The sequence below is a fragment of the Vespa crabro genome, chromosome 2 (assembly GCF_910589235.1).
Source record: "Vespa crabro chromosome 2, iyVesCrab1.2, whole genome shotgun sequence".
In the NCBI taxonomy this organism is placed as follows: Eukaryota; Metazoa; Arthropoda; class Insecta; order Hymenoptera; family Vespidae; genus Vespa; species Vespa crabro.
The window spans coordinates 15,382,388-15,394,823 of NC_060956.1; the positions used below are offsets into that span (position 1 = coordinate 15,382,388).

At 34.7% G+C, this 12,436-nt stretch overlaps 1 protein-coding gene across 4 annotated transcripts in view; it reads right to left on the reverse strand.

Annotated features, from left to right (window-relative positions):
• The window catches only part of LOC124422178 (FH1/FH2 domain-containing protein 3), a 63,436-nt gene that overhangs the window by 8,748 nt on the left and 42,252 nt on the right, over positions 1 to 12,436 (reverse strand). For all 4 annotated transcript variants that reach the window (XM_046958287.1, XM_046958286.1, XM_046958285.1 and 1 more), the window contains 12 exons: positions 12,178 to 12,245; positions 11,667 to 11,772; positions 7,230 to 7,743; positions 6,493 to 6,755; positions 6,157 to 6,288; positions 5,751 to 6,087; positions 4,986 to 5,631; positions 2,773 to 2,931; positions 2,199 to 2,381; positions 1,317 to 1,436; positions 772 to 906; positions 285 to 427 (listed from right to left, as the gene is read on the reverse strand). In XM_046958287.1, the coding sequence (XP_046814243.1) occupies positions 285 to 427; positions 772 to 906; positions 1,317 to 1,436; positions 2,199 to 2,381; positions 2,773 to 2,931; positions 4,986 to 5,631; positions 5,751 to 6,087; positions 6,157 to 6,288; positions 6,493 to 6,755; positions 7,230 to 7,743; positions 11,667 to 11,772; positions 12,178 to 12,245 (2,806 nt within the window). The remainder of the gene's footprint in view (positions 1 to 284; positions 428 to 771; positions 907 to 1,316; positions 1,437 to 2,198; positions 2,382 to 2,772; positions 2,932 to 4,985; positions 5,632 to 5,750; positions 6,088 to 6,156; positions 6,289 to 6,492; positions 6,756 to 7,229; positions 7,744 to 11,666; positions 11,773 to 12,177; positions 12,246 to 12,436) is intronic.

Consider the following 12,436-nt stretch of genomic DNA (forward strand, 5'->3'; position numbering starts at 1 on the left):
AGAACGATATTGGAGAGAAATTAGATAAAAAAAAAGAAAGAAAATGCGATAGGGAAGAAGAAAAAAGTAAAGGGAAAAAAACAAAGGGAGAGAAAAAGAGAGAAAAAGACAGAGAGGGAGAGAAAGGGATGCTGAAGCAAGGACATTTTCTCTAATTAATGGCATAGTAATTTGGAAGATAGCCAAGAAAAGGCTTCGGAGTCGTAGAAATTGCCAAAAATTTTCCAACTCGCGGAAAGATCGAAAATAATGAAATATAGGAGTTAACGCAGCTGGTTACTCACTTGACCTTCATCATGGTTGAACCATCGTGTTTGGCGATTAATTTTAAATGATCCCATGACGCCTTGCACTCGTTCTCAAGTTTTCCAATGTTCGCAGCTAATTCGTCGAAGTCGATCTTTGAAGCACGTGTCACTGCACCAATCTGAAAGTCGCCGATTTTTTTTTCAGGCAAAGTCAGTCTTTTTTGATTTGTTTTTTTCACTTTGACTTCTTCGAAAGTCATTCCATATAAGAAATGAGTCAGTTGTTTTTTTTCTGTTTATTTTTTTTTTCATTTATGCAAATATATAATTCTTACAAATTTTCCTTGATTCGAATTCAAAATTCGAATAGATCTTTTCTAAAGTAGAAACCCATTCGAAACAAATCGAAGCTTTCAAAGAGAAGAAAAACCATTGGAAACTCGCTATCGTGTAAATGTCGCTCGATTACCCACGTGCGACAATGCAAAAGTGAACGCAAACTTTCCTATTCTCTCTCTCTTACCTCGGAATAAAGGTCTGTGGAATCCGGAAACTTTTCCATCACCATATAGCAGAGGTGATGAAGTAGCGAGTGCTTGTGAACGGTGTCCTTTACTTCAGGTACTTTGGCAAGGTATTCCAGCTGAAAGCCCTTCACCTGAAAAAGACGATGAAGGGACGTGTCGTTTTCTACTAGATATCCCTTATATTCTGCTCTCTTTCTATCTCACCCACATCTCTTTATTTATCTATTTTTTCACTTTCTTTTCTTTTTCTTTAATTTTCTTTCGCTACGTTAGTTTACATTCTGAGTGCATCTATCGAATGTTCATACAAAGTGATGAGAGAGAAAAAGAAAGAGAGAAAGAGAGAGAGAGAGAGAGAGACAACGAAAATGCAAGGATTTTTTATCTGAATTATTAACGAGTCCAGGAGAAATTTTTATCGTTACCGTCGACATCGTTATTGGAACAAGAATATATCGTACAGAATCGAATCTCGATGATTTTACCGACTTTATATAAAACGAATTAAGCGGATGTCATTTGGCCGGAGTTCACTACCTACCTCGTTTCCGTTGAGAAATATCCCGATCGAAAGAAGCGTGCTTAGAATCCCACGAAAGGTTTTATTCACTCGCAGCGTCTCCATTCCCTGCTTGAGATCCATCAAAGGGTCTGCAATTTCCTGAAGTCACAAAGATACGCGTTCGCGATAACTATTTTTTTTTCTTCTTCGTTCTTTTATTTTCTTATGTTTTTCTACTTCATCTTCTTTCGATCATATTTAAATATAAATATAAAATGTTTAATATCTCGATTTAATCTTATTTGTATAATCTTAAAAAGAACTAGAATAAACTTGAAAATAGTACGTTCCATATCATCGAGCAAAAGAATAAAAAAAATGGGAGATTCTATCTCACGATCGATCCGGACACGCGCGTGAGAAGAGGTGAAATTTTGCGGTCAACTATTTTACGCTTCGACGCGTATAAATGCTTTCTGCGAAGCTCACAGAAGCATGGACTGAAGAGAATCGACGAGGAGAGTACGTCCACCAACCGATTTCTTTAGTAGGATAACTGGAATTTGTCGCGGAAAGAGCCAAAGAAGTATCCTTGGATCTTTTCTTACTAGGATATGAGTCAAATGGACTAAACTAAATTGTTAAATGTAGTGAAATATTCGATAATTTTACAAATTTTTATACGTTATATTATTTTTATACGACTTTAAAAAGTTTAAATTTAATCAAAAGTATTTTTTATTGTTTTTCTTTTTTTATACAATTTATTTTATGTTCAATTATTTCTGTTCTTTTTTTTTATTTTTCATTATCAAACTGAATTATTCTAATCGAAAATAGATATGAATTATTTCCTTTTTCGTTTTAAGTTAACATTAAGTGCATAAAACGAAAAGAAATAAAAATATGATTTTAACTGACCTTTTCAGAATTTTCAAAGTCCAGTTTAAATGCCCAGAGTTTCAATCTTGCTGGCAATTCCGATATCGATGCTAAAGTGAGGAGGAACTGTTCTGCCGATCCCAAAGGAAGATCGGGATTCGCAGCCTGTGCCTCTTGTATCCTTGATCTTTCTTCTTCTGTTGGTAGCATCGTCAGGAGTTTCTATCGCGTATAATACCGCAAAAGGAAAGTGTACGGATAAGGGATGAAATAATGGGACGAACGAAAGAAATGAGTAAAGAGAAAATTAGAAAAATCAGAAGAATAATTAAAAAACTAGAATTCGAGATATGTGACAAATCAATGCAAAGAGTGACGTTGAACAAAAAATTTAATTGAATTTTGTTTCTCCGATAATGGAGATAAAAAAAAGATAAAAATATAAAATAAACTGGGAATTCGACATTCTATTTATCTTAGGACAAGAATAAAATTGATCTATCAGATTAATTTCAAAAATTAGATTTTAAATAGAGAATCTTAATTCAATTAATATTATGATATTTCATAGCTAAATATAGATAGGAAATTTTAATGAAGGATAAAATCTTACCTCGATACCCTCTCTGTTCATAATAGTCGCATCCATCTTTAAGATGGCCGTTTTGATCGATCTTGGTGGTGGCAATTTTGTCATGCCAATATTGATCGCGTTTGATCTTTTGTGGTCGAGTACGATGATCTCTTTATTCTTATTCATTTCTTGCTGCTTCTACTCGATCGAACATAAGACATACAGATTTATTTATAAAGGAAAATAATGGTCGTTTCGATCACAGCTCACAATTTGAAGTTTTTAGCTCGATTGATCGATGATCTCGTTACGCGAAACAATATTAAACGTTAGTTTGGTGCACGTGATAATGATTAAACAAAAAAAAACCAAAAAAATATAAGATTACGTTGCAACTGACATTAGTCGATGGTAGACTATTTAATATAGAATGTTGTAGAACTGAACGAGGAAAGAAGAAGAATGAATTTGTGCTAAAAGCAAGGAAATTAAATAGGAACGATCGTTTAAAGCAAAAGATTATAAAGCGTTTCGTAAAAGTTTTTACTCGCTTCATCTTCCTTTTCTTTTTCTTTTCTCTTTTTATGAAGCCAAAATGCAAAGTAACGGGAAATAGAAAACGAAAAAAAAAAATAACCTACAAATCTTGATCGGACGATGAACGAAAAGTATGAAAGGTAAAAAAAACTCGACTAAAATGAATCGTTCCAAATTTTACATAGTTACCATAATTAGTAAACCTCATGAATAAGATTGATCATGCATCAGGATATGAAAAGCATGCAATGCAAACAAAACGCATAGAAATAATAAATAAGGAAAAAGGGAGAAGAAAATGATCTTCGGTTAGAAAAGCCACGCTTTAGAAAAGTTAAGAAATTAAGACTCACCTCCTGTCAAATTCCAGCATGCCATTTTGTTCATTTTTCGTGCGAGCACCAACAATATTGCAAAGAATACAAGAAGAGATTAGTCGTTTTGCGGTAAACCGTCACCACCCAACCACCATCCGTCATAATTATCGTACGTGATTGTTATCGTCACGCGATCTCGTTACAGCTAAAACCGGTACTATTTTCTTCAAGAAATCTCGGGGCTTCTATACTATCATATCAAATATATGTACCGAGTGACGTTAAGTGCATTTTCGACATTTTACGCGGCAGGACGGATCGTATACGTGTAAGTACTTGTGTGTGCCTCGCAAACCGGTTAATCTTCTTAAGGAATCGTTTAACGTATTTACGCTTCAAATTTCTTTAACTCGAACATTCCAACTTAGTCCCCTTTTTATGCTCTTAATGTTTAACAAGGAAAACATATACACGCATATAAACCTAATCCAGATAAAAATAAAAAAAAAATAAAAAATGAAAAAAAAGAAAGAACATCGGATTTTTGATCCTTTCCATTTTTGATTTTGTCAAATTTACTTTTTTTTTATTATTGTTATAAAAAAAAAATTACACGACAAGCAATAACAATGGCTTTGGAAATCTCAATTTAAAAAATCTCAAAAAACGATACTGATTCTTTTTTATTCACACCATCTGCTCGCATTTGTGTTTCCCTTTTTATTTCCACTACTACTACTAAATTCTCACAGGACTTTCCGCGTTGTGTTAATTATTACCGAGCTTCCGAGCGTGCGTATACGTCCAGAGGTGGAGAAGAGAAATAATGCAGACGAGAAGCAGAAAGAAAGAAAGAAAAAGATAAAGATACGAAAAGAAAAATAGAGACAAAAAAATAACACGAGAACTTTCGAGTTCGCAACACCATGTAAAACAATATTACAATATTTGCCGGGTTACGACGCCACGTAAAATATGGAAAGGATGGAAAGGATAAACTTGATTTGTAATTACACTTATAATTAGCGTCGCGTCTGCGCAATTCTGCGGTAGTTCTCGTCACAATGGCGCCGGTTCGATCAGGAAAGCTAGTTTCTACTATACTTTAATGACATTAAACGATAGAGCAACGCCTCGAAATGATTTCCTGAAGGAATGAAATAATCCATTCGTTGGATTCACCATACAATCGAAACAGACACGTTAAAGCAAAGAGAGAGAAAGAAAGAGAGAGAAGGAAAGAAGAAAGAAGAAACATTATCCTTATTTCCCAAGAAAAAATTATAATAAAAATCAGACTACGCGTCGATTGCAACAAATTGTTCGTTTGATCGAACATCTCGTTGTGTTTGATCAAAGGAGTGAATATATTTTATTTAAGATCGTAGATACTCTTACCTTGGTGATAAGATCCTTGGCTCTGCTCTCAAATAGATGTTCGAGCTTCTGCGTGTCAACGGGTACTGGTGAGAGCTCGTCCCAGATCATTTTGTTCTTGTCTAATCTCGAAAGGATGATGGGATCGTCCCTGACTTCTTTCCAGAAGAGCTTCACAGTCTTCTTGCTTTTTTTTATGGTCAAGTTCGAAGCTGGAGAGGTAAAGGATGGATTCCTAGAAGAGTTAGCTGGATCGTTGTTCATCGGGGATCTCGTGGACTTGAGATTCAGAGGTGAAAAAAGAGGTGGTGGAAGATGAGGTAAAGGAGGTGGCGGTTTGGTACCAGAATTCGGAGGCAATATTGAAGGAGGTGGAACTGGTACCATCGGTGGTGGTGGAGGTGGAACGCCATTCGTCACGTTTACCGGTCCTAAAACGTCGATCTCATCGTCCGAATTCAAATCCGTAAAGTCAAGGTCACAGAGAGCCAAGGGCCTCTTCAATTTCTTAACAAGCTCTTCCCAGTGCAACTCATTCTCGGACTTTTTTACTTCCTGTACCTTTGGCAGATTGTCGCCTGTTGGTGATTTTAATACGTCGGCCTTGGACTTTGATTTAGCCAAGCCCTCTTTAGCCTTTGAGATCAAACCGCTCATATCTCCTATCCTGAGAACGAACAAACAAGAAAAAAAACACAGAACGTGTCTAATTGTTTTTAATTGTCCCACTTGAAGATTCATCTTCATCTCTCCTAACTAATGTTTAGCTATTTTATCATCTCTTACCTCGATACCTTTTCATCAACAGGACTACTCGGTATGAGATTCTGTGCCGTTAACTTCTGCGTAAGATCCTTCACGGTACCTTCTCGTTTCAGTTGCAAAACCACTCGACGATTCTCGTCATCATCGGTATGATTACCCTCGTCGCACTCGACACTCTCATCGGGACTCTTACCGTACCAAGGCTTCTTCTCCTCGGAGTCGAGCTTGTTCACGGTGTTCATTAGCGGCGTTAAATCCTTCCTGTTATTCGTTCGAGAGAGTTTGTTCGACGGAGAGTCCGTTTTTCTTTCGTAGGTCGTGCCATTGGTGTATCGTAAACCATTCGACGAGAAAGAACCTTAAAATTATCGTAGCTATGCGTGTCCAATGAAAGAAAAAGAAAATCAACAATTTGGGTACTACTCACTTTCTTGATCGTCCGAATGACCAACCGATGCTCTCATATTCGCGGTAGCCTCTTGTTGCTCTCTGATGAAACTCCTTTGCCTCTCCGCTCGTTCTCTTCTACGTCTCAATGCTGGTGTCACGCCAACGTCGACTGAAACACGCGACAGATCATTTTCCTCCCTAATCTTTCCGCTTACGACGTAACACTTCATACAACGCACGAATCGTTTCTGGTAGGCGTCGAAATTCATATTCTCGTCCGATTTCGTTCAATTATTTCGAACGATTCGATAATAACCAAGAAGAGATTCGAAATCTTTTGCGATTGGCATAGTTAGTTAATCGGTTAGGTCACCTTTATTCTCCTTATAGCTGCCATTGAGCTGAACTTCTCCAAGATGTCCTTGAGAACTTTGAGAGCTACTCGACTCATCATCGTCATCAGGCAGATTCGAATTCAAGGTGTTGTTAAGGGAGCTAAGCCCCAAAGAATGGTTAGAGCGTGGACTTAAGCGAGCGTTCAAGGACATCGAGAGCGGCGACGTGCCGGTTGAGTGCCTGCGGGACTTTCGACGCTCGTGAGAATCCACAAGAGACTTCCGGTTGCGTAGGGTCTTCCTGCGAATTCAGTGAAACGACCTTCTGTAATCTATGATACGCAAACATTGACATCGACGTTCTTTCAACAATCTTTCTTTGGTTCATAAAAACATCGTACATGAGAAAGGTAAAATAGAGAAACAAAAAAAAACAAGAATACTTAAATACTAATTGTTTGATAATATGAATAATATTGCATATTATGAATACGAAATGAATAAAATATAATATACATATTACGTATAATAATTTATACTTATATATATATATATATATATATATATATATATATATATATATATATATATATATAGCAAATACTTATTGCTATATAAATGATCTACTTATTACATAACCGTATAGTAAATTTATACTAATAGCTTTGGAATGTAAATAGTAATGTATGCTTATACATATTTAAAATGTACTACACATACGATATAATACTACACATACATTATAAACTTAGATTGGAAAGGAAATGTTTCATACCTGATATTGTCATCGAGCTGTCGAATTGGTGATCCTCTGTCGTTACCATCTTCATGATGGAGTACAGCCTCATAAATTTGAAACTGTCTAAGAAGATCGAGATCTGTTCCTTGTTTTGACATATACCTTTGAATAATACCCTCAATTCCTTGCTCCTCAAGACAGTCTACTTGGTCGTAATATGTATCTTGATCGGGGATGCCGTTCAAACACTTATTTACCAAGGTCGTCGCGTATATTAGAAGTTCTGTGTCAGCGGCATCATAATCCTTCAAAAGCTTCATTACGTTCGTCCATGGTATCATACCTCTTGACGTGTCTACGGAACGTACAGCACGAACAAGTAACAAACTGTTCGTTTCCACGTATTCGACGAAGACCAGCAACAACTTCAAAGCCGTCTTTACGACCAACCGAAAGCGACTGGCTATAAGGGTGTATAACCACTGTACCGTCTGACCATGTTCTATTACGCCATTCATGCCATCCACGTAGAGCATCACCTGACCAAGAGCTATATGGATGAAACATTTTATACCTTTATTACCTTATAAATCTTTGTTAAAGTCTACGTAATCAACAAATGGATTATAATCAATAATTCATATAAATGTGTTAAAGAAAAAGCATTGCGATAATGATCGCTTCATGATTAAATTAGATTAAAACGATTTCGACAAAGCTTGTAAACTTTTCTTGTAACATTGAAAATTAAAATTCAACAAAAAGAATGATGTACTCATATCTTGTATATAAAATCTTCTAAATACCTAATTATTTAGATTATTAGAATTCCTAATTATTAGGATTAATAAGACATTAAATATATAATGTCTTATATACCTAATCCAAATATATATTAAAAATCTTACGATAACACGGTTTCTTCAATGAAGTAGTCACGGGTTATGGTTTTCGCAGATTTAGCTCTTACGGTTTTTTTTATGAGGTGATAATCAGAGCGATTTATTATCAGGATAGAACCGATTAGCTGATTATATATTTTTACATACGATTAAGCAACCAGATAATCAGACCAATCGATCCTTGTCACCGATAGAACACAATTCACAAAGACAGATGTTCTTTTTCGATACTTCTATTACTCTTCCCTCCTCCCCTATCTTTCTACAATAATATATATATATATATATTATTCGACATTTTAGATAAGCCTGCTCTTGAGAACGATTAAATTTGTCACGATATAAAATCAACCTTCCGACCTACTGAAATTAAACCGTAACGAGACACGAAACCTTTACAAATGCAAACGCGTGTCGAAGAATCGAAAATCTCGTCTTTTGAATCTCAACGAAGATCAAGAAAAAAAGAGATAAATAGCGAAGCTCATTGAATGTTCTCTCCTCGTATCTCCTCACCTCCTACATAACCGGAAAAATCCTATTCGTGAGAGCATGAAAGGGTTCAATTATTTCGACCGATTTACCATCTGTTCGGACGTGAGAAGAAAATCTAATTTTCACGAGTCACCGGCACCTTCCTGAATTCCTTTTAGGAATGCGTCAAAAATTAATCATGCGTTTTAATCGACAATCTGAAATATCTTGCCCTATGCATATCGCTAAATCGTAGATACCGAACGATAATGGAATTTCGAATTTTCCGATAAAATTTCATGAATTTCGAATGCAGCAGATTGTTTTCTACATATACATAGGTATATATGTTCCGTATATAATTCCCGTTTTACGAATTCCAATGATAGTTTCTATTTAAAAAACAAAAAAAAGAAAAAAGAAAACAATAATCCTATCTTTTTCAATGAACAAAATTAATTATCGAAAACAGAAACACAGACATTTGTCAAATTGGATTTATATGATACATATAAATCCACACATTACGAAAGAGAAATCGAAACGAATTCATTTGTAAAAGCGGGATCTACCTGTACACATATATATACCGTACCTATATACATATATACACGTACATACATTGCTACAACAGCAGTACGACGACCTATGTTCATTCGTGGCCGTAATGACAATATAATCGTAAAACGATTCGAGTATGTGAGAGAGAAGGGACGAAATGGTAGAAGGACTCTATAGGGCTACATTAATCCGCTCGTTATCATTACGCAAAGCTATAAGTTACGCCGCAATATCTAATTAAACGGTATGGATATAATATATGCAAGTATATATAGATATGGTGAGGTTGCTGCAATCATCCGTTTTCCGAAGGTTCGTTTTTTCTCACTATGCGATGTTACAACTCGACTATATTATAATCAACAAACTAAAAGGATGATGGTCGATAGAGAGAGGGATTGGGGTGAGCAGAGTTAAACGAGTTGCAGGAAACATCAGCTATAAGTCTCGGAAAGGCATTGCGACGCACTCGAATCTAATTAGAGATTTCGCGAAAACATATTACAAGAAGCGAGCAACGTCCATTAGTTTTTATCCGTGAAAGCAGGGAAACATTAAAGCTCTTGCTAAGCGCTGGTATATCAGCTTCGTGCAAAAATAATGTTACGCCAATCGCACGACACACTGTATCGTATAAAAAAGCTGAATTCGTTCCGTGATTTGTAATCCCGTTATCCGTTCGTTCAATAAAACCCTGTCCAAGTTGATATCGAAACCAAATATTTTTTGACTCGTCAATAAAATATATATAAATATAAATAAATGAAAAAAGAAAGAAATTACGTTAATTCTATTGTAATGGAAATAAATAATTATTGAATAAATATGAAACGAGGAAAGAATAAATTTTATTATCATATAAATAAATAATTGAATGAAAATAAATATAAACATAAAGAGATAACGACAAAAATTTTACTAAACAAGCCTCGCTAGTGCTTTTCAATGCTCGTTAGTTTCGGTGTCAAGTTCGCTTGCGTGCTGCCAAAAGTTGCTTCCAACGATAGATAACATATTTAATCGTTCATTTTACGTGAGACTGAACTGCTACATAATTCAGGGAAACAGGTGTTTTATGTTCGCCTATATTTCATTATGTTCATTCTCGTTCATAATGAACTTGACGATATTTCGAAAATGAAAATTCGATATTTCTCTTTTCTTCGATTTTAATTCACCGTCTTTAACTTTACAATTTTAAATTGTTTTTATAGGTTTCGTTTTACGGTGAAATTAACAATTTTATTGCTTGTATGTTTGATTAATTAATGTTTAATTAAATTCCCACATTTCATTAACATTTTCCTATTAAACATACCATTAACATTATTTTAATAATTATATGATTTAATTAATTTTTATATTCTAATATCGAATTTCTTGTAGAATTGTATTATACTACGAAATCACCGATAATATTATACCCGCATATCCCATAATTCCAGATTGAATTAAATTATATTATATTAAAGTATTAAAATCCAAGTGATATCCTTTTTTCATTCTTTCCTATTCTATCGAGATAATTCAAAAAAATGAAGAAAAATAAATGTTTTAATATTAACGTACTCTTAACTTTAGCCTTAAGCAAAAAAGAAAAAAAAAGAAAAAAAAAGAAAGAAATAAGAAAAGGAAAATAAGCTTCGAAGAGAAATTTTATTCTTTATCTCGACTTTTCTCTCTATCGTTTGCTCTTTCATTTCGTTATATTAAATCGATCGATCGATCTGTCGATCGATCGACGAGGATCAAACACGACCTTCTACGTTCGAGAAACTTTTGAAGTAAGTTCGATGTACCGCACAAAATGCGATATCAAAAAAGGTATTCATAGTTTGATACGAGCATCGAACTTCCAACTTGTACGAATTTCGCCTTGCGGCAAAGAAGTTCTTCTTCTTTGAAAAACTTTTTCATCGTCTGCAGCCCAACGTAGAAAAGCAATTGAGGAAGGAAAGGTAGCTCGCTCGTCTAGTTTCGTTCCATCGTATCGACAAAAAGATTCTTATTATCTTATCGATATTTATGAGAGTTTACCCCGGCATAGAATGACTCTTCTTAAAATTTTCATGCACGTACTCATTTAGTTTCGGATTACAAAAACCATCCAAATAAAAATAAAAGGGAATAACAGATATCCAAGGAAATTTTACTTCTCTTAGAAAATGAAATTATAATTTTAATCAGTTTCTATGATCGAAATAATTTAATTATCTATTCTATGAAAAATAAATAAATGTTTTAAAAGGTTATGACAAATTTTTATGATGGACTATGTATTCCCAATAAAACATTTTAAAAGAAGTCAAACGTTAGACGATCATTATTCTCTCTGAGAAATACGATGAACGATCTTGAATATGAGAGCTATCGATAAACGGCAAAGAAAAGAAAAATAATGGTCTTGCTATAGTCGCGCGCACGCGCGCTAAGGTGTTCTCTCTCAAGGAGGTGGAACATCCCCTCGGGTTACTATTATATATCGAGTATCAGCTATTTCTTCGTCCACCTATCGATAAATCGCCAGGATACTCACCTCGTAGTATATAATTTTGATAATTCTGATCGGCCTCGCTGCCGACCTTGATGAGGCAAGCCAATCCATCGTTTTGCACGAACTCGTGCACCAGGTCTTTGTCCTCCTGGAAAATCAATCGTCTGGATGATGGATCGTTGATGAATAAAAAAAAGAAAAAAAAAAGAAAAAAAAAAGACAAAAAAAATCTTATTATATTTTAATAATTTAATATTAAGTAATATAATAAACGGTAGATCGTATGAACACGTGTAAATCTAGAAAAATAATTGTTGGAGTTGAAAATAGAGAAAGAAGAATGCTCGAGATGTGAAACGTTAAAATAAAAGAAAAAAGAAGAAAGAAAGAAAGAAAAAGAAAGACGTGTGGAACATCTCGCAAATATTTACACGGCAAGCAAGTAGCATCGTGCAAAAATAGTTGTCTTCTATCTCCTTTTTTTCGTCTTTCTCATATCCCACGTTCTCTTTCGTTTCGCGGAGACGAGTCGTATTACACGTTGCAAACCTACCTGAAAGATCTGCTTGAGGGAAAAAAGAGCTCGTCGTAGTTCGCGACCCTCGCTGTTCAGCAATTTTTCTGCAACAAACATAGGAAAATATGTTATATTAAGCTTTCATTATTATATATACTTTTACGTATAATAATTTTATGTCGAGATTTTTTTATTTATAACAAGATAATACTCGAACCGCATGAATAAATCGATAAAAAATAATCAAACAAAAAAAAAAGAAAAAAGAAAATATAATGAAAAAAATATAATGAAT